The sequence below is a fragment of the Heliangelus exortis genome, chromosome 3, assembly GCF_036169615.1.
Source record: "Heliangelus exortis chromosome 3, bHelExo1.hap1, whole genome shotgun sequence".
Taxonomy (NCBI): Eukaryota; Metazoa; Chordata; class Aves; order Apodiformes; family Trochilidae; genus Heliangelus; species Heliangelus exortis.
The window spans coordinates 96217470-96240841 of NC_092424.1; the positions used below are offsets into that span (position 1 = coordinate 96217470).

The following is a 23372-nucleotide window of genomic DNA, read 5'->3' on the forward strand; positions in this document are numbered from 1 at the left end:
TTCTTCTTTTTCTTTCTTAACCTGTTCTGCTCTTATCCTTTGTTTCATTAATTTTTTATGTTCTGCCTCCAGGACACTTCCCTGAGATTCTGGCATGTTCCCTGTAGTCTCTCTGCTAGACACATTGAGGGGAAAGCAGTGGTGGCTTCCCAGCAGCCTCTGCCACTAAATTCCCCTCCCAATAACATACAGAGACAACAGTTTCTCCATTGACCTTTTGTTCCTTGTATACTTGTGAAATCTGTTATTGTTTGTCCTCATAGCCTCTGCAATTTTCTCTCCATTTCCAATTTTGGCTTTTGTGACCATCCCCTTCTTTGCTTATGTTTTACACTTGTTTATCCCTGCTCAAAGAAATTACCTCATTGATTTGCCTGCCTTGTATGATTTTATCCATTCTTTTATTGCTCACTGTATTTCCCTGGCCAGCTGTGTTTGTCTTATTTCCCCCTCTCACTTCAGCTCTTGGCTTTCAGCAGAATATATATTTGGGCTTCCTGAAACAGACTTGAATATTCCACACTGATTTGCTGTTTGTCTCAGTCATCTCTGGTTTTTTGGAATCTTTCACGAATAATGCCTGTGGAAAGAATGTTGTTGAATTTTATAGTGTTAAGTTCCAAGAGGATATATAGATATTAATAACTGAAGAAATTGAAGAAATGCTGTATGAATTTATACTCCTTAGTTAGAAGATGATTTATGGAGTTTTTTCAACTCTCATGAATTTTTTCTTCATTAAAATTATATGATGCTGCTCACTGATACCACCCTCAGTAGGACATTTCTTTAGAAAATACTTTTCTTTCACAGAGTTGTACTTTATGATTATTATATATTTTACCAGTAATACAATATAATTTTCAGTGAAATTAGTATGATCATTTCTAGCTAAAACAATTCAACATACCTCTTTAAACACATATAGTATAGGACCAGAAAATCACAAGTGATTTTCAGATTACTGATAAACATTTTACCTTCCATGATATGTCAACTCACACATTAAAGATGGGCTATGACACCTACATCTGGGCTACACTTTCTTCTTAGGGTGTCTTATTTTCCTATATGAATTATAAAGGGAGCTTATGTGACTAATAAAGCTTAAGTAAACTTTAAATACCTATTTTAGACAAAGTGATTTGTATCTGCCATATTTACCAGCCTTCTTTTTTCATTTGTATTCCTTTTCTGTTGATTCTATTTTTTCATAAACCTAGTGAAGTTATCAAAAACATTTAATGAAACACCTAATATCTGAAGTGGCACTGAGGTGGAATTTCATCATATACAGCTGAGGGTAGCAAATTTGGAAGACTGTTTTGAAGCAAAGTTCTGCTTTAGGCTTCAGGCAGAGATTTTGAAGACTTCGAGGGTACTGAGAAAAGAGGCATTTTGCAGTTGAGTTTTCTAACAAATCCAATCTTTAAAGAATGTGTTAACCCAATTAATTTCCATAACACTGCATCCTATTATATCACTCTCAAAGTAGTGGCTACTTTTAGCTTTAAATGTCTGACACTATCAACTGATAGGAGCTGACCAGAAAATAAATATTTGCATTCTACCAAATCCTACAGCTTGATCTCCCTGTGCTTCAGAAGGATGTGAGCAGACGAGGCACTATTATGAGGAAAAGCTGGTAGCATTCTTGTTGAAGCTGGACCATTGAATTGATAGGAATGAGAGACTTACAGCAATTCAGAAGAGACTGACTCCAGTCTAGTGATTTGCCTACTGAATTGCAAGAATAAACTCCTTCAGCTTGAAATCATTTTCAATTCATATTTAAATGACTGATTATATATGCCAAATTACTATAGGAATGAGCAGCAAATCCAGGGGACAGTAATAAACATGAGGCAGTAGCGTTAACCTTTTTTGTGGGAAATTATTTTTCCTCTCTAAGCCACACTCATTATGATTCCTTTCTACCCCACGGAAGTCACACGTAATACTTGTATGTCCTGGAATATGGTATGTCCTGAGTCAAACCTTCCCAGGCTGTGAAATGTAAAGAACTTTGTTGAGTAGTCTAATGACCAAGCTATAGAAGTGAAAATGGGAAGAGCAACAAGTTGAAGTTCAAGAAGGACATGGGAGAGGTTTAATTTTGGGTTTTGGGGGGTTGGCTTTTTGTGTGTGTGTGTTTGGTTTTGGCTGGTTGGTTGCTTGGTTGTTTTTGGTTTTGTTTTTGGTTTGGGTTTTTTTTGTTTGTTTGTTTGGTTGGTTTTTTGCTTTGTTTTGTTTTGTTTTGCTTTATTTTTCACAGAGAGAGATGGATAATTCCAGCCTACCAGACAAAGCCAGGACACACTGGATTTGGTGCTTCTAACCAATTGCTATGAATCCCAATGTAGAAGACTAATCCATATCTGCTATCCAGGAGCCTCCTGGCAACTGAGCCAGAGCTTTGAATACTGTCTCAAAATTAGGGCACCGTTTTTGTAATCATTGCCTCAACAATAGGACCATAGAACCTAAGGCCTCTTACAGAATGACTGCCCTCACTCTTGTCTTCTCAAATGGAGTTAGGCAACAATCCAGAGACAGGGCTTTGGAAAATCTGTATTCCCATCTACATTTACATGTTTAATTTTTATTTTTTTTTAAAGTGGGCACAAATTACTGAGTTTTTTATACTCTAAAACTACAATGTTTGAAATATGTAAAAATATGAAATACTTTTTAAAATACAATAAACATCTCTACAGTCTTGCTGTCTTTCAGACTTTCGTATGATTCTCTGCTTCTGGTTCAATGAATCAGATTATTAAAATCAGGAAATGTTTTTATATGAGCAGTGTCAAAACCCATAATATTTATTTCATTTATTTGTACCAGATAGAAGTTTAGTTTGACTTTACAGACTAGGTATGTATACAATAGTCTTTCAGCTCAGTGAAAAATATTAAGCTACGTGAACAGGTACTAGCTTGAGTCACAGAATATTCTATCCCTTTTTCCCATCTAGAGTTTAAAATATTTGTGTATTGTATTATGGAACAGTAAGAAAAATTACAAAAGTGGCCAGAGGCCTTCTGGATCTCAAAAGGTAAAAGTAGAAGAGGTGATATTTTCTTCATAACACTTCTAACAAATGACTTGATCCTTTTGCACTTCAGAGCCTTTTTAAGCACATGAATAACCACAAACATATTGCATATCCACTCATGGTATAACATAATTTAACTAAATAAGCCCTAAATAAAAATGTGCATCATTAAAAAACAGCACTGAAAGAAGGAATTAAGAGCAACAAATAACAAATTAAGAGCAACAAATAACATGAGAATGGAATGATGTGCCAGAAGTAAATGGGAATTTTAAAAATTGTGATTTCTTTTTTAGAAATTCAAATATTAAAATATGTATTTTTAAACAAAATAAAGCAGACTAGCTTTGATGTAGTCAATACAGTTATAGTAACTTAGGTCAAAGTGAGTATCTTTTATTTAATTGGAGCCTCTACACCTCCAGTGTGAAGCACCTGTACATTCTGATTCACTGAGACTCCAAACTGGTGTAAACTGAATCCTGTGATGAAGAGTGGGAAGCTTGCTGGCTATATGCCCTCTGGCATCATTTTACCCATTAGCAAAGTCTCTGCTCTTGGGACATGGCAACGGCAATGAAACTTTCAATTTTGCAATAATTAGCCATTTAAACAATAACTGTATTTCATTGGTTGAATCCCAATAACTTGAGTGAAGAAAAGCAAAGCACAGTAATGTATTTCTAGATATAAATACATAGGAAAAATCTAAACCCTGGAGAGCTCTTTTTAAAGCAAGATGTAAAAACAAATCTAACAAACCATGAGAATACAAACTTACGTGGCAGCACAGGTTAACAAAGTACATGCCTTGCAGTTGTAGATTATTCAAAAGTATTTAGATAAATAAATCAATATTATACCTGATTGCTTATGATGTCATGGATGGGTCTCACCTCTCATCTACTACTGAGCTTCTAAAAATTAAGTCTATAGATGTCATGTTAAGCTCCCTTCATAAGTAAATTGTGAAAAACTGGAACCTCCTAGGATTCAATTCATCTCACCTTTCTTAGACACTTTGCCTATCTCTCCAGCGATAACTCACAGGGAGTTAACAGTGATTAACTGATAATAGTGGCAGAAATCCAAGATTTTACTTATTATTATTTTAAAAATTTTAATATTATATATCCATCCCCAACAAAGATAGTATCTAGCAGATTTTAAAATCATGTATTACAATACTTATATAAAGAACAAACCAGAACCCTGCTTCTTTCCTTTCCACAGCTGCTGTATCACTTAACATGAAAAATTCCTCTCCCTATCACTCAGTTACCTTCTCAAGACTACCTGCATGATCCAATATCAGATGAATGCTATGGTTGCACTGTAATCTTAGAAGGCAAATACCCAGCTAAACTGTGTGTTCAAGAGCCAGAAGCCACAGATGATTGTGCCTTGTTGCCAGAGGCTTGAATACAGGGACAGAGCACAGAAATTATGACAGTTCAAAGAGCACAGGTTTAATTACTCATATCGATTTGTTGTATGAAATGCATATAATCAAGTTTTGCTAAGTGGTGATTGATTCTGCATGCTTTGACGTTGATTTAGATGTAACACACAAGAATGAGAACATGCAAAGCCAGTGACTAATTCTGCACTAACTCAAAATCCTGAAATCTACATTTATTTCAGAAATTTAAACTGGAAAAACAATCAACAAAAACACTGGAAAAGGAACCCCTCTGTTTTTCTACATACGGACAAAAATGAGGTTGTCTACACTGAGTAAATTCAAAGTAGTATTTAGAGCTGCCAAGATGTCCAGATTTGTGTGTAACCTCTTTTCAACCTCAATGGTAACGACCCTTTTTACAGGTAGAGGGCAGAGCAGGACCCAATTTGTTTATTTTTCATGACAGCATGATTTAAAATGGAAAAAGTTCATAAACAACCATTCACCAATTCGAAAGGGTTGAATATACTACAAGAGTGCACCTATCAGTTACAGAAGATCTTTTCATAGTCACAGTGTTTGAGCCTAGGGCACGATCAACAACCCGTGGTACCAGTATATGTTTGGGATTGAGTTGTTGGAGAAAAATATAGTTCAGTTCAAGAAGGACCGGGCACTTGACTGCTTGAAAGAGTTCAGTGCAGAGCCAGAAAGATAATTAAGGGAGTGGAACACCTCCCTTATGAGGAAAGACTGATGGAGCTGGGTCTCTTCAGCTTGGAGAAGAATGAGGGGTGACCTCATTAATGTTTATAAATCTGTATAAATATGTAAGGGGCAAGTGACAGGAGGACGGAGTCAAGCTTTTCTCAGGGTGACTAACAATAGGACAAGGGGTAATGGTTATAAACTGGAGCATAGGCTCCAGTAAAAATGTAATATAGCCTTCCATATATATATATATAAGAATTTTTTCACTGTGAGGGTGACAGCACTGGAACAGGCTGCCCAGGGAAGCTGTGAAGTCTCCATCCCTGAAGACATTCAAAACCCAGCTGGATACATTCCTGTGTGACCTCCTGTAGATGACCCTGCTCTGAGAGTGCAGGTTGGACTAGATGATCTTTTGAGCTCCCTTCCAAACCCTAACTTTCTATAATTCTATGATATGAAATCTTTTTACTCCAATATTTTTAATGTAATTGCCTTTAAGCAATTCAGCATGCTAAGTTCAAGCACTCAAAAATCAAGGGAAATAAGCTGCCAGAAACAATTCATGTAGTTATACAGTCAACCATTTAACAACATGGCCAGATAAGTATTAGTAGAATCAACATGCCTAGACCCAGGCTCAGAAGATCATATTTAACACAGCACAGCATGTCAAACTATCATTCTATCATGCTGTGTATGAAGTATGTATCAATATATGTATTAATGTACATATATTGTGTATGCTATAATTTTGCCAAGTCTTTAATGTACTATCATAAGTCTATCAGCTACTGATTCCTATCACAAATAGTCTTCCCATCATCTCTACTAAGATACACAATGACACTGGCTCCCCATTTAATTTTAACTGGGAAAGATGGCACAGAATTAAGAAACATGCTACAACAATTTTCCTTAACTATAGCAATAAGTATCTTGCTTTATCAAGAAAGCTGATAGCTACAGAATAAAGCCAATAGAAAGTAATAATACCATGGAGCAGTGTACTATCACAGCAATGTTTTCAGTAAACATATGAAATTACAGAAAAAAATGACAAAAACAAAGTGATACAAGCTGCAACCAGTTCGGTGCTTTTGTACCAGATTATCAACTCCAGCATAAGCTACAGAATACCATTCTTTGTCTTGCATGGTTGGTTAGGAGTCATTCAAGTGTGAAATATTCTAAATTCTTGTTAGAGGATTGTGATATTTAAATCTTCCTATTTCAAAAACAGAAATAAGACTGTGCCTTTTCATAACACAGAGAAAACATGATTATTCCAAAACAGAATAGAAATGACAGTGTTCTCTATATTGCATTATGGAGCTGTAGCTAGAATCGGTCCCTTGGTAAAAATGTTAACCTTTATTAATATGCAGTTAGCAAAAATTATTATGAAGGAACGGGAAGTTTATCCTCTATATTAATTTATGAGGGTGCTTTCTTTCTTAGTGGGCTCTGCACCAAAAAAGTTCCCATAAAAATCTGTTTAATATAAAGAGGGTTTCTAAAATACCTTTATCATTGTATCTCCTTTGACTAAATTCTAGGACAAAATTTTGATGCTACTTCTTGTGTGTGCCAGTTTAGTAATGCACATAGGCACAAACTTACAATCAAAACTTTATGTTCTTTGCTCTAGATGGACACATCTATTTCAGTATTATGTCATTTTTGACACTATATTAAGAGTTCCTATTAGCACCTTCTATCAGAAGTGCACTAGACCAATCTGGGTAGACATACACGATTCCCTTCTCCTAAATATTGCTCAGTGTGGCACTAAATGTACATCCTTCAAGAGACACAAGTATAATGGCATATATTTTTTCACTCCATGCAAGTACAAGGCAGGTACTTGCTATTGTTACTCTCACCTCAAAAAAGATGCTACTGCACACACCCCACCTCGCACCATGACTTACACCCTGGAAGGTGTATTATTTGCTTGTGCTAATAAGCTACTGAACTAGGCTTTTTCTGCAGCACATAGAAGTTACTTTGTTGTAATATCAGGGGGTCTTGCAAGTAGAATTTCCACTAAAACACAAGCTTACCTATCTTAAAGAAATTGATTCAAGCTCTGGCAGACTCAAGGGACAAAACTGAATCTCCTCCATTCAACCCATTATTTTTTCTCTTTTTTTTTTTTTTTTTTTTTTTTTTCATGATCAGGATAGTTATAAATATTCTGGTCTGAAAACTAAAAGTTTATGTACTGTCTTAATCACATGACTACAAAAGCCAGATGTCTAGATATGGACCTAAATGAACTTGGCCTTAACCTGGCCTTTTTTGATACAACTGATGAAAGGAAGAACACCTGTTCAGGAGAAAAAAAAAATAATCTTACTGAATTACACCACATTATAGTCCAGAATAGAGAGGCTTCAACTTGACACATATCACAATTAAGAAAAAAAAAATACTACAGTATATAATGTTACTTTTTATAGCTGACAGTAATTTCTATTAGACTGTGGAAGAATCTCTGAAGGAAAATGAAAATAGCCTCCCAAGGGAGTGGAAGCCCCACACAGCATGATTTAAATGTGGCAGCTGGGCTGTGGGTGGAAATGGCGGATTCCACTGAAAATCTGCTGCCATGCTGCCAATATACATCCTATAGCTAAATCCCACAGGGAAATGTGGCAGTTATCCCTCTCTGAAGTTCAGCTACTTAGTTTTAAAGATGCACAGACAGGAAAGGTATCAAGGGTCAAAGACTGAATAGAGAAAGGTCCATAATGATGTACTGTCCAAGGGCCAAAGGGTAAAATTGGGAAATGGCTGGAAATACCAATGTGTACCAGAAAAATGGCAAGAAAGAAATAAATTCGTTTAGTCTTGTAAGAGAAAAGGCAACTTTTTAAAAAGTGTATGCCATTTCAAAGATTACTTCTGATTTTTTTTAATAATTTGAGACACTGCAATCATTATTGCTTTATGTCTCATTGAAAGCTGGTTAGCAATGTGTTCATAACTTTTAAAAATGGTCCCTATATATTTGATGCAGAGATCTATAATGGGAATATTTCTGGAAAGATAAAATGTGAGCACATTTAACTTTAAAGTAGTTAAGTTTAGATGACTAAGTTCCTTTGTGAATAAATTCTCCATTGTAACACACACAGATATAAGCCTGAGAGTCACTATATCAAGCACATTGACTGTGGTGTATGTATGCTAAGAAACATGAAATACCATGAAAGAATGCTTCCAATATCACTTCTTTCTTTCCTGTTGACATATGTATCTACTGGCAACTCTGACTCAGGTATCATCTTGAAAATACTGCTCACAATCCAAAAAAGATGCTCTCCAATGCAGATACAAAAATCATGCATGTAGCACTGATGTCTGTTTTGATAAAGGCAGTGTGGTATTATTCTCCACCTTTTTTTTAACAACTCAGGTGGAAAGAATTGTCCAAAAAAAGCCTTTTTTTTTTTTTTTTTTTTTTTTTTTGTGGAAGCAGCTCAACCTGTTATAGCTCCAAATCTGGCTCCACCAGATGAGTACTTAAATCATCAAACTAGTTTTTCTCTCTCTGTCTCTGCTCTCTATAGAAAACCTCCTTTCTCCTGCTGTCCACAGCCTGGATTGAACAGCCAGGACAGAAGGCAGCCTCATCCTAGTCAGTCATTGTCTGTCATGTTTTTGGTATGACTCTGGCTTGGTAATTAAAAATGTGCTTGAGCCCAAACAGAATGAAGCAGGATGTTTCTTTCTGTGTTAGCATTCTCGTTCTTGGTTCAGGATGTATCACTATCACAAATTTTTCAGTGAAAGGTGATGTTATTGTTGGGCTGTCCATAGAAATCAGTGCTGTCCTTGCATGTTAGTGTGAGCAGAGAATGCCTGCTGTGCCTACTGAGTCTGAAGATGCTGGGATAAGTACATGCAGTCTGCAAATCTCAAACATTCAGGCATGTAGAAAACACTCAGCAGCACAGCTTAGCTAAGTTGGCAGCACCTCTGGGCATACAGAAATAGGTTTTCAGTTACAAGTTTGATCAACTACAGACTTGAACTTTTTGTGGCGACACTCAAAGCTGAGTATCTAACCTCTATTTAAGTTGTGCTCTGGAAATTGGTGCTTATATTCTGGTTTATGTGATTTTTTGAAAATAAAAGGCAGAAATTTAATGATGGAAAACTATTCTCTCACTCTCTAATTAGGAGGTTAATGTACTAAACAGAAGGTGGGACAGGTATCAGAAGATACTGTAGTGTCCATACTACCTAAAGGGTCTTGGAGGTAGGGATTAAAAGCTGCTTAGGTATAATGTCACTTGAAATTATGTGAAATCATGCAAAGTTAGACTGTAACTTAAGACGTAGTTAAATATTTCCTGACTCTGCACCAGATAATTCTAAATTTCCTTACAGCTTAATAATTAGGGAGTTCCGTATAGTTTCTGTTTTACAGATGAGGCAAGAAATTTTTGTCTATCTGGGAAGTTATTTTTTTTTAATAGATTTTTAGAGCAACATTACATACTGCCCTGGCATAAGAGTAATGAAATTCTATTCCTGCTTACAAAACACATCAGTTTAATTCACAGTATACTTAAAAAGTTAAAAAAAAAAAAAAATACGAGCAAATATAACCAACAATGATAGTTAGTTCTGTTGTAGTTCTATCCAAGATGTCCATATCAATTTCTAAAGCTGACAGTTAAAATTTTCTATGAAAAATCAAAATCATAGGAGGAAGACAAAACTAATTATTTCCTCTTTTTTATAATTTTGCTTAAGTGCTGACCTTTTAAAGCAGTGGTCCACTTTTATTCAATGTCAGTGTTCAGTCCTTCCTCCTACATCATTTTAGTAACATTACTGGAAGCAGCAAGCTTCATTTCTAAGATATAAAATCAACACAGTTGTCAGAATATATTTACATTCCTTCTAAAATGATATTTGTTTTATAACTCTGACTCAGTTTCTGAGTCCATCTTTCTGTGGGATCTCTTTAGGTCTTACAAGCTAAGCAAAGCCAGGCCATGTCAGTTCTGAGCATGTCAAGTGTTCTCAAGGAACTCCCAAGTGCTGCAGAGACAGTACCATGACTCTGAAAGACTTTCCTTGCCAGTAGGACCAAACCAAGTTCTTAGCTTGCTGTTGTGGAAGGGACAGAACACAGTAAAGCTGGCAATACACTTGGAATGTGTATTCTTGTATTACATGGAATTAAAAGAAGAGCCAATAGTCTGTGGTCTAGAAATGTGAAATCCAAAGCCCTGCTCAAAATAGTATCATGCAATTACACTCCATAGGAATAATTCTTGCATTTTCATACAGGTAAAAACTATTTTTTTTCCACCCTCCATCCCAAACTCCTGTGCACTATAAATGTGTGCCGGTAAGAAGCTGCTGTGACCAGTCTTGTAAGTCAATGTGCCATTGTGAATATATTACAATATCATAAGCCAAGCGATCTCTGCTGTCATTTGAAATCAAATACATAACATCATCAATGTACTGAGGTTACTGTGTTGAAAATTGTGAAATTTTTTGAAATTTACAGTTATAAAAAGCATTATGAGCATAAAATACAGTTAGCATAGTAAAAGTGCTGCAGAGCAGCCATCCATCTATCTGGGACGTTGTATCTTCTACTGCCTTTCACAAAGTATGGGACATCCTGAGAATTCCCTGACAAGTAGGTTTCAAAATCAGGTTTTTTGTTTGGTGACTAGCAACATGCAAAGATCTAAAATACTCATTTTGGAGAATATTCATCATGTATGTCATGACATATAGTATATCCTCTTATTTGAGATTACTGTATGCTTGTCCCCTTCTCCTGAAGCAGTCCTTACTAAGCATTACTAAGAACCAATAAACCATTGATCCTCATTGATCACCATGCCCAAGCAAGATCTGCATTAAAGAGGTGTATTCTAGGACATTGTTCTTATTGTCTCTGCAAATAGTCAACAGCAAATAATCATTTGCTAATCTTTGTAGAAATGAACTGGCCTACAGCAAAAGGCACTGGAGTAGAATTCAGAGGCATGACTCAGCTTCTGGCTGTGACAGGAATTTGTTGTGTGGTAGCAGAGAGTCACGAACTGCTGGTTTACCCAGGGAGGGAATGCATTGCAGCCCCCTGTTGCTATGTATAGCTGCTCAGTGAATTCTTAGATCCAAGTGAGGTTTGTCTGTTCCTCTTCTAATACCCAGGGACACGGACACATTCAATACACAGCCTAACTTTAGGCCCTGTAATCCAGGCTGGAGGAAGGGATTTTCAGTAGTGGGGAATTTCTGCTAAAAGAATTAATCACCTTAAGCCTTCCTTTTTCTTACAGAAACAGAGATTAACTCAGCCCTTTGACTAAGATATAGTCAGAGGAGGAATCGTGATTCCAGACTCATCCATTATCTAATCTAGAGCATAAAGAAACTTGTGAGAAATTAGTGTTTAATACCCTCTTTTTCCAGGGGTAACTGAAGCTTTGTTTTAGACCTCAGAAGACTGCTTGCTCATGAGGTTATACAGTAATCTGGGTTGAGAGTGCCTTCTCTAATACTTCATGCAAAAGAAAATATTTACATGTTCTTTACTACTGGTGGAGGGTTCATTCCATTCCTCTCAAAAACGAGTGTCTGTCTTCTGTATGAAGTGGTAATGAGACTGGAAATAGGCTTCTTCTCTCTCCAAGTGACTGCTCAAAGTTATAAAATTATATTCTTCCCCCTTCTTTCTTCCTTTTGGATACATTATTGCCCATAAAATAAGAACAGATCAAGAAAAGAGAATATAAACTTCCTGATATCATAACTTCTTTGTATGCAAGTTCACAGAAAATGGGAGAAACGCATCCTAACTTCTATTGATAAAGAATAAAATAGTTGTGTGAGTGCTATGTTTGTATAGATGAAAAACTGGAGGACTTTAAAAAAAGTGCTATAACTTATTTAGCATGAAATAGGTATCAAGAGACCTGAATAAATGTTTTCTGTCAGAACGCTAGCAATTTGGAGAAGCTTAGTGTTAAAAGTTCCTGTTTGACTTCAAAGTTAGATACAAAATAAAGGAGGGGTGATTAAGGACCACCCTTTCAACTCAGTGACTTAAAGGAGAAGCTGAATGCATGTCAGTTTTGAGCTCCAGCTTTTATTCTGAACACCTATTCCCTGTTCACAAAGTACAGGTAAGCTTTCCTCCTGGAGACATTTTAAGTGTGAAAAACAGTAGCAGGTGTATATCATTAGTGAATTTCATTCATGAGAAAGTTGGACAGAAAGCATTCATTCTCTACTTGTTCATCCAAGTTAGTGGCCTGCTCATTACATTAAATAAATAATTGATGGCAGTGAAATCCGTCCTCGGTCCTGGGAAGTGAGCTTTTTTTAAGCTGTTTTAAATGGCTGGTATTGGCATTTAAAACCAACCATATTCTGTCCTATCTTATTTGGCTTTCTACTATTAAAAATGTTGTCACAGATTTAAGACAGAGTCCTAATTTCAATCACAGAAGTATTTTCTCTTGGGTGTTATGGCCCTTCTTCACTCTCCCCTGCCTATTTAGAGCGTGGCACAGCTGGTTCTTGCAAATGATGAAAGGACTTTCTACAATCCCTTTTCATGTAATCAGTAAGCTTCAAAAGCTTCCCAAGCTTTTCTTGGGAAGGTAATTCAGGTGGATATCCAGGAAACTAGATTAGTAGGTCCACTAATCTGGTTGAAGTTATCACTGTTTACAGTACCCTAAGCTTTAAAGTGTTGAGGATGTCTTCAGGAGCCATGTAAGACCTCAGCATTTGATTCTATACTGTGATTGTATTTATTTAGATTTATTATTGTTAAAGATGGATCAGAAGTACCTCGACATTCCCTGTCCTGAGCTGACACCACTAGAAGCAGCATTTTATATGAATCACTAATAAGAAGTGATGTCTTTGAAAGAGCTGTCTAAACTTATTGAAAAACTTCAATGTAAGTCTTTAAAGCCACATCATAGTGTATTTTCAGGGGAAAAAGAACCTCATCAAATTGTTCTTTTTTTTTCTTTCTCCCCTACAATCTAGCTTTTGTTCTCTCAATTTTTTTTATTTTTCTATGCCTCATTTTTCTTCTTATTTCTACATATACAACTCTGTGGTTTTGTCTGCTGTTGTGGTCTAGTGATTTAGAAGATGTAGAAGGCAGGAATCTTGGTTCCTGGTTCCTTCATATTTGAGTTGGCTTCTTCCTTTCTTCATATTCTTTTGTTCTTTTGCTACCACAATAATACTTAGGATGCCTGATCTCATAAAATATGGATTTCTGAAAGAAAAAGCTGTCTGTAACTTTATTTAATTTTTACCAGTAATTTTATATGCCTTTTTTTTCCTTTCTTTCTTTCTTTCTTCTCTCTTTCTTTCTTTTTTCTTTTTTTTTTTCTTCTAGCAGAGTTCAGATAATTTTCCCTGAGATGGACAGTAAGGTGCAGGGCAATGCTATTCTTTGACAGCCTGGGTACCAACTGTGGATAAGTTTTTCAGTCATTTATGTTGTTTGTGTTGTCATGGGAACTGTAGCAAGAAGTAAGATGGGTATCCCTCTCTATCCAGCTACCAGTATTCACCAGTAATCATACTGGGACACACAGTGCTGCTGTTCAGAACTGTTGGTAGGGTGATGTAGGCAGCTCTGTAGTATTCCAAATGCAGTGCACAAGGTGTTCCTCATGGCTTTTCTGGTTTAATTTGAGGGTAATAGCCATGAATACTTTATCAGTAAAATATAAATTAATAAACAGATATCTTAAAACTCCCAACTTTTTAACCTTAGAATCAGTATTTTTTCAGAAATGTTTTAGAAACAATTCACAACAAACGAAATAGGGAAAATAGACCTGACTCTAAATGTAAAATTGTCTTATCATTACAAATCCCTTAATTTTGCTCTATCCACCAGAAAAATGTTCTGATCCAAAAAACACCAAAAAAAAGCACTGAAATGTAAGATGAAACTTCCTCTGACATGAATGGTTATTTAACACATCTTTTTTAAAATATCAGATAAATATCAAAGACAGTTTTAGGCACAGTGTTTGTAATAACCCCCATATATGCTTCTATTTTTACATGTTAAGATGCCTGAATTTCTGTTGACAAGTGGGGAAACAGAGGCATACAGAGATAAAATGTGTTGCCCATCATGTGCAAATCAGCTCTGTAGATCTTCTTTTCCGTTAAAAAAGGACAAATCATTCAAATTCAAGCAATTTATTTCTTCTTTAAAAGAACACAATGTTCTCAGCAAAGCTATCAGGCCAACCAAATAAAAAACATGTATAAAAAAATGTATAAAACATGTATAACTACTCAGAGGATCCCCATTGTTCCTGAATGTCCCCACTCTTACTGAATGCTTTATTTATTTATTTCTTAATTTATATTTTTATTTTTTATTTTAAGTTTTCTTTCCCATGCTTTCTGCATAGCTTTCATTTATTTTGTGGATGATGGCAGAGCCTACAGACATCCTTCAAGAAAAAACACTGCCTCTAAATGCTTTCCTGCATGAGAAACATGCCCAGAACCTGCCATTGGAATTCAGAAGCATATAATTTCAGCAATACACAACCCTGGGGACCCACTGCAGAAAGTGCATCCCAAATCTGCTGTTGTTTTTGCTGCACAGTTGGGTCAGCACTCTCCATGCCTCTTCATCTTTTTTTATTGTCCCCTCCCCAAGCCCCTGCCCTTTAATATCCTTGGCAAATGCAGATCCTGCAACTTGGTGCCTCTGATATTGCTTTTCGCCATCCAGACAGGGGTAGGAAGAACTGAATTCAGATTCTTTTGTGTAGTCATCTCCAGACAATGGCCACTCGCATGCAGAGCCACATGCCAGGTGCTGGTGTATATTTGGTTGACATTTCAGCCCTACCGTTGCACCTTTGTAATCATTAATCAACAATCAGACAAAGGATATATTGCTGAATCCAGACAGCAGCCAATACAGACCTCTAATACATTATGGATTCTCTGTCAGCACATTTATTTATTGTTTGCAGTGTTCTGTTTGAAAATCCCTATGCTCTTTCACTTTATTTATTTATTTACTTACTTATTTATTTCTCTTTAGCTGGATTTAGCAAAGCAGAGAAGCTTTCTTTATTAACATTTTTTACAAACTCTGTCTGGTGGATCACTTTATAAAAAATGCATTTATGATATTATTCTTGGTATTTGCCACAACTTGCCAGGACCTTTCACAAACACACCATTAAATGAAATAGAATTAAATTGCACAGGCAGTGTCACAGTATGGTTTTTCCTCAGGCAAATATACAGTGAATCATTTTATCATTATTTCACACTATGATAAAGGTTGACTATCAGCTCAGGCAGAAATGTATATACATTTATCTATAGTTCCAGCATTCAGTAAGATTTTTTACAGTATAAAAGCAAGGAACAAAAAGGACCTCACTGTTCTGTGGTTAGGCTTTAACACAAATGCATCAGTGGACTATGGGTTCAGCACAGCATGCAACCATGCTCTGCTATCAAATTAATGTTAAAATATGTATGCTCTGGCTTCTGATTTATAATATCATTGACAAATAGTAAAAAGGACAGGCACGCCATAAAGTTTATGGATGGAGTGATGGCATGCACAATGATGTCTCGTAAAGAATAAAGGGGGAAAAGTTATTTATTCTTGTGGATTCGAGAACTAAAATACAGATAGACTGGATGCGTGCACAGAATTTTTCATAAATATCCCACAGTGCACCCTGTTGTACAGCAGCCATACATTAATTAGAGCATTCAGCAGACACTGCAATGTGTTACACTCACCCAAGTGAATCTTCATTTTTCACATGCAGGGCCTTACTAATTAAAATCAGCTTTGCAATTAAATGTGGAAAATTGTGTTAAACTTTCAAGCGTGGTTTAGAAAAAAATGTATTTATTTTTAGGGTATTTTATTTTGATGCAAATGAATTCTCCATCAAAGTGAGACCAGTAACAGGGAGGTATGAGGATTTCTCTTTTTTGTATTATAGATGCTCCTCTCAGTTGCAAGTTGCAATGCTCCACTATCTCTCTGCCAGTACCTGGCCCTGTTCCAATGCTTTTAGTGAGTGCTATCTGTCAAGGCATGAATAATACAGCCCCTAGGCTGTCGGCAGAATCCAAATGAGGCATACATCAGGAAGCAAGCACTCGACTTTAGCTCCAGAACATGCTCCTGTGAAGACAGGCAATTATTCACCCACGGCTGCAGCCATGGCAATCAAACTGGTGGGTGAAAAGGTATATGAAATGAAAAAATTTGAATAAGAAATATGGCACAACAAGCCACAGAAATTCAATAATTTTCTAATAAGAGAGACACATTTGAGGCATTTGAGTCTTTTAATTCTGAAGTTTGGGAACCTGATTATTCAATTCACTCTGCTTGAAAATATAGACTAGACTATAGCATATAGTGTCAAGGCAATCCAAGGGTGTGGGGGGCTTTTCCTAATCAAAACAAAAATGCTCAACACCAAGGTATTTAGTAATACAAATAAATCTGTCAGACGAAGTGAAAAATCTTATGCTTAAAAATTAAAAGATTGTCAAAACAATTCTATCTGTGCAATAGAAACAGCAACAGCCTAGTAAAGCAACAAAGGACCAGTTCGCAACAAGAAATTTGGTGGAAAATTAAAATGCAATATATTTTATAAGGTTAGGTAGATCCATATATTATAGATAAAAAAATTATTTTATGATCTCTCTTTGTTCTTGAGACTAGCTTCTTTTTACAAGGCATGGAAACAGTGATTACTGAAAAAAAAAAGTCCCTAACAAACACAATATGAACTGAAGAAAAGGCATGCAAAATTCCTTGGTAGATTAAATATTTAAGTTGGTTTATTTCATCTGAATTCTTATTTTCAGCAATCAAATTGAAATTCATGATATAGAGAGAGCTCTATTAGTATTTCTATTCTAAATCTGATGGGTTTGTCATTTGGCCCTAACAATTCATTCTTTACTGAAATCTTATGCATATTGTTTCAGACTAAGATGGTGTTTAGCTTTAATTTCTATAGAACAGCTTTATCTGATTTCAAATATGCACTGATAAATGCATTAAAAGAATCCTGAATGAATACACATGGTGCCAAGCTACCAGTGTAAGATTCTTTTAGGTTCCTTATTTGTTAGAATGTGTTTCATTCTCAATGTGTTATTTGGCAAGTGCTTAATCCTTTACATAACTTAATTGCTTTTGTTAGTTGAGAAAAAAAAAACCAAAAACTATGATGTTAAGAAGCTTTTAAAATAGGCCATGGCATGTAATTTGTATTTTTGTAATGAAATCTACTTAGGGTTTTTATGATGTACCTACATACCTAATTAGGGTATAATGTGTTGTAAAAAATGTTAAATGCATAGCAATAGTAAGGTGTAGTATCACATCTACTCAGTAAATAACATAGGCCAGTTTGTACTCAGTTACTGTCTTCTTTGCACCTGCAGAATTTAGACCAGAGATTGGTCTCCATCTTTTACATTTATATTTGTATACATAGAATGTGAACCCTCTTGTCATTAAAGCTGATTAATGAATCCTGTTGTCTCTAAAGTTGATTAATGAAACTGGCAAAGTTCCTACTAATTACAATGAAAGAACACTTGAAACTATGCTTTTCTTCAGACGTTTTGCTGAAAAACATCCTGGAAACTGTGCTGGGAACACTCTTCTGGTGTGGTTTGAGTAACTGTTATATACCCAGATGGACTGTTCACAACTAAAAGTATTCAAGGATCTGGACCATGTTTATAGTTTAAAATGAATCCATAGCTCTGAACATATAAGAGTACTGTTCATTATGATGCTGCTATGCATAATGAACGCAAAGTGCTACGAAGTGAATAAAATAAATACTACCAAGAGCAGGCTCTGGTTTTCACTTTTAAGATTAGAATTCTTTTATTGTCTTCATGACATAGCCTGAACATGGCTATGACTTTTATGTTTTGATTTGGTTTCGGTTTTAGATACTTCACAACCTTTTAATTTTTAATTTTTAAGACTTGATACTGCAAAGATACAGGCATTTCTTCAACTGCATGATCTGTGAGTAGTTAAATTGGCCTCAGGTGTCTGCAGACGTAAGTGACAGGTACCAAAGTAAACTTTGGTATGTTTTGTACCACAGGCAATGCTAGAGGGTCCATGATAGCTTCAGGTTTCTAGGTACTGTTAAATAAATTTAAATAAACAAATAAATAAATAAATAAATAAATAATAGTCTGTTCTAAAGAAGGTAGGCATACCACTTATCTCTGGGCAATAGTACCCCAAAACTACTCCCTGTACAGTCACTACAGAAGGTGCTTTCCCCTGCCCTAACGTGCCCTGCAGAGAAGCTTGTCCATCCTAGCTGCCTATTAGCATACTCAATTAACAAGTGAAAATTAAGCACCAAAGATAATAGCTGAGAGCAAAATACCAAGTCATACAAGGTTTCACTTCAAACTAAGATTTGATATAAAGAAATGATCAAGAAGACGGAAATGGTACAACAAGATGTTACCACTCTTACCTAACCAGTACTAGTTTTGTGTTTTCAGACACCTCAAAGGAAAAATCAGTGACATATAAGGCCTGTTTGATTCCCCAACTATCCCTAACATTGTAACTCTTCCATAGTTAAAAATACAATCAGGGTACAATGCATATTGTATTGTACAATTATTATTATATTACATTATGATTATACATATATAAAACTCTCATTTAACTTCTGATGATATTTCATCCCCTGAATCTGTCTGAAAAACTGGAAGTGTCTGTTTATTTCAGTTCAAGTTTAATGTGGTATCTGAACATGGCTTTCACTGTCGCATCAGTATTACAAGGAGAAAATTACAGTGAAACAACAAACCCCTGAAATTTCAGAGACTTCAAGATATTATAGAACAGAATTCTGCAGAACTCTGACTACATCTAGTGGAAAAAACCACATTTCATGCCTAACAATGAGCCAGTCTGGTACAGTGAATGAAAAGGTCTTAACCTCATTAAAATGCTCTGTAGGTCTAAACAGAATTGATTTAGGCATCAGCTGAAATATGCAATTCCCTGAGCACATAAAATTTGTACGACAGTGTGATTTCCTTGAAAGAAATGTTTGAGGGTTTTTCCCACCCAAAGAGCAAAATAGAAAAAAAGAAAAATAGTTTCCTTTGTATTCTTTAAAAAACTTAAATTTGCCAGGTGTTGGTTGGAGTAGATAAAAAAATTCTTGTTTCTTTAGAAGGTATGTACGTTGTCAAGCTCAAAAAAGAACTTTCTGATTTACACTAAAGAAGACATAGATCCACTAAATATATTTTGATTAGTGGACTGGCAATACGGTTGACAAGAAAGCATAAAACATCTACAAATTCTTTAACCACTAGGAACAAAAAGAATAATTTTTTAAGTATTTACAATTTTTATTCTTTCTTTTATTCTTTCTCCATTCAAAATTTCATTTAATTAACAGCTCTGACCTTCAGTCTTTTTGTGTACTGACATAACAGAATCAAGTCAAGAAAGTAAAATATAGAATTATGTTTCAAAATTGCATGTAATTGTCCCAAACGTCACAACAGTTCCTTTCTCCCTCTCCCAAAAGGGTGATTTTACACAAACACAGTCACATGGATCAAAGTTAGAGCAATTAGGAAGAAGAAGAGTCAGGTATTTTTTAAAGCTAGAGTTTCTTACTGTTTCAAGACTTTTGGTTTTGAAATCTGCACACAAACCCCATGAAGTGTAAGGAAATGTACCTAGATGCAATCTTGCAACTAGAAAGGGCATTATTAGGATCACGTCATTTAACTGTTGACTGCTCGTGAAATTTCTATGTGAAAAGGATTTGGTGCCATTCATTAATTACTGATGAGGCTTGCATTTACATGAAGAAAATGTACAAAAGAAAACCATGATTTGAAGTGAAAAGTGACAAGTAATTTAAAAAGAACTAATTAAGAAGAATTTAAGAAGAATTTTGGTTAATTTTCCTAAATCAGTGTACCAATCTAACCAAATCTTTTGAGTAAACACAAAAACTTCACCACTTTTATTGGTAAAACGAAAAAAAAAGTTATGGAAAGAAATATGAATATAACTATTTCATCCTGTATGTTGTTTAAAAGTAATTCAAAATAATTTTCATATCAGACATATAACTTTTCTTATTCTAATTTTCAGAGTACTGTGGAGATTTCATACACTGTTAAGCAAAAAAAGGCACTTGAGTGGCCTCAGTAACACTGAGTGGGCTGACATGTGGCTGTTTGATATTTTTCCTGATTCAAATAAATGCCTTAATGACAAACATATCATTTCTATTTAATTGATAAAATCCCTACACCCGCCTACAAAGCAGTTATCAAATTTACTGTGAAATACGAGTTCTTAAAAACACCACAAGTGGTTTAAAACCTGAAAAAGTCCAGAATGAAAAAAAATCTTAAGTTTCAGAACACTGGTTTGACTGCCCCTCTCTGTTCAGAAGAGAGATTACCAAAAGATCAGCCATTTTATATTCCCAATAAAGGATTGCTGTACAAAATCTGTTAAATGGAATGCAGATCATGTGAGAAAAATTGTGTATTCTGAAGCTGTTAAATTTTCAACATTGCACAAGAAGTTCATGGACAAATGATTCAAGAAAGGAATGCTGTTTATACAGATGTACAACACTACTGAACATTGACATTGCAGGCACAGAAATGTGAAGATTGAGCTCTAAATTATTTTGAAGCACGTGCAGTACATGTAACATACGCCCTCTATATATATTATTAACAATAAACAGCTAAAAACATTGTTTTAAAGAAGGTGCCTCCACAATTCATGCTCTAGAAACTGAAGTAAAGGTATTTATAACTATAATATAACATTTGAACTCTGAAGTCTCATTATCACACTGTCTATCACTTATTATCACTTTGTCTTAGGCTGTGACCTTTGAATCTAACCTGGTCATCAAAATAAAATTGTTCAGAAGCATGTTTTTCATTTGTAAAAAACATTAAATGACAGAAGTCACACTGGCTACATGCTAATAGGGCCAAATTTTAATTTGCATCACATGAGTGAGCAAACCATATGCAAAAATCAAGAGAAGATTGATAATAAGAAGTTGCCTCAGCAAAAATGTGACTTATATTTAAAAAAGGAAAAAAAGGGGAATCTGAATGGTCTCTAGAACATATAATTGCTAATTTTTATCATTGTTTGATTTATCAAGGTCACGCCAGCTAATTTGTTTACCAAATCTCTTCACTAAATTATGAAAAATTACAGATATTACCTTCTGTGCCTTGCATATTTGCCACTAACATGACCACTGCCATCACAGCCAGGCGTGGGACAGCTGCAAAAAAGAGAGAGATTTAATTATATAGGTGCTGGTGTGCTGCAGAAAGATTATACCAAAAGCAGGCCATACTATTACAGAGGTGGAGGGCAACGGAGACAGAAAGAGAAATCAAATAAATGAAGGGGGGAAAAAAAAAAAAAAGAGGGGATGCTTTTTATTAGCAAGTCTTGAGGGAATTAATTTCATCAGTGCAGCAGGGCATGAGCAAACCACCAATGAACTTGAAAGTGCATTATACCCATTAAAAGGCATGAATTTTCTAAATTGCTAATGGGGATACATTTTACACTCAGAGCACTAACCTGAACAGCTCCTGTATGGCTGGTTCCACGGGAACTGCAGAGAAATGGAAAATATATAAAAATTTATCATCTATTACAAGTACCCCTCTTCTACAGAAAATTACCAGAAAGGTTGTGTAAAAGCAAGGGTCAGAATGAATCGTGCAAAGAGATTCTGGAGGATGAAGGTCACCCTGAGCGGGGGCCTTGAGTGATTTACTGAAGCAAGAGACGTACCTCGAACACCTTTGGAGCGTGTGCGATGGCGCTTCTCGTCTGCATCCACCTCCATCTGGGAATAGATTAGCAGGCAGTCAATGTTCTTATCCTGCATGCACAGACTATCAATGCACAGACTGATAGAGTCTCTCACATAATTTATTGACACTATTTTAATTCCATTTTATCCTGTAAGGGAAAGCCCACCTTGCAGGGGATTTTTAGGATCTTTATGTTTATTTAGAAACAGAAAATGTGGTAATTTCTGCTTTAATCAGTCGATTTGCATGCCCTGCTTTCATAGCCAATTGTGTGCAACTAAGTGCTGGTTCCTTTTTCTAAGGGATATTTCTGACATAAACCCCTGATTACTCCCATATAACTTGAAACAAAGATTCAATAGATTTCTATACAATTTAAAACAAAAGTCAAGGGGTCATGCACCGCAGGCCGCTTTCTAAACAAATGCTTTGCAGTGGGAAATAGAGGAACAAATAATTAATGAAAAGGAGTTAAAGAACCATCATTAGAACCTTAAAGATTTTATGTTATTTAATATGGCATTAAGACCTTTGCCAGTGTATTTCATTGTTTAGATGTGGTTTTAAATTTTCAGGAATGAGCTCGCTTGCTACATATGGCTAAATCTTTGCCTTCATTTTATAAACAGCACACCCATCAGATGTAGCTTTCTATGCAACCATAATTAGACAGCAATCTTAAATATTTACCACACAGGGACAGGGCTGTAGATTAAGCCTTGGAAAGTACCATAAACACTGGTCTGTAGTAGTTTCCATAGGGCCACATGGTTTCTTCTGATCTTTGGTGTAGTTTTGTCACCAGACTTTCATAGGCAAAATCCTGGACTTTACAATTTTGTGGAACACAAACAGATTGCACTGAACTGTGTGTTCAGAGACTGCGTCAGGGAAATAGATTTGGTATGTGTACCATCAGCTCTTTTGGATATGGAAGAATGGGATCACAAAATGGGTCTGCAGTTGCTCATACATAGAGATGATATTGTAAAGGTCAGGAAGAGTAGAAATCAACCATGAGGCTCTAGAGCTCCCAGAAAAAAAATCAATCACTGGCTTAGAGCAATATCCTTGGACTGATATGTGGTAAGAATGTCACATATCGTGCAAAAGCTTGAAATGAGGTCCAAGAGACCTGCAGTTAACCCTTTAATCACCTAGCTTTCTTTGGTCAGTACACTAACACAAATTATATGGGAAGTAACTAGGAAGAAATCAAAGCGTGCTTTTACAGAGCTCCCTCAACTCATTACAGTAGGAGGA

The 23372-nt window shown here is 35.7% G+C and overlaps 1 protein-coding gene across 10 annotated transcripts in view; it reads right to left on the minus strand.

Moving 5' to 3' along the window:
* Positions 1 to 23372, minus strand: part of MYT1L (myelin transcription factor 1 like) — a 294590-nt gene that overhangs the window by 105763 nt on the left and 165455 nt on the right. For all 10 annotated transcript variants that reach the window (XM_071741820.1, XM_071741819.1, XM_071741817.1 and 7 more), the window contains 3 exons: positions 22087 to 22141; positions 21871 to 21904; positions 21500 to 21562 (listed from right to left, as the gene is read on the minus strand). In XM_071741820.1, coding sequence (XP_071597921.1) covers positions 21500 to 21562; positions 21871 to 21904; positions 22087 to 22141 — 152 coding nt within the window. The remainder of the gene's footprint in view (positions 1 to 21499; positions 21563 to 21870; positions 21905 to 22086; positions 22142 to 23372) is intronic.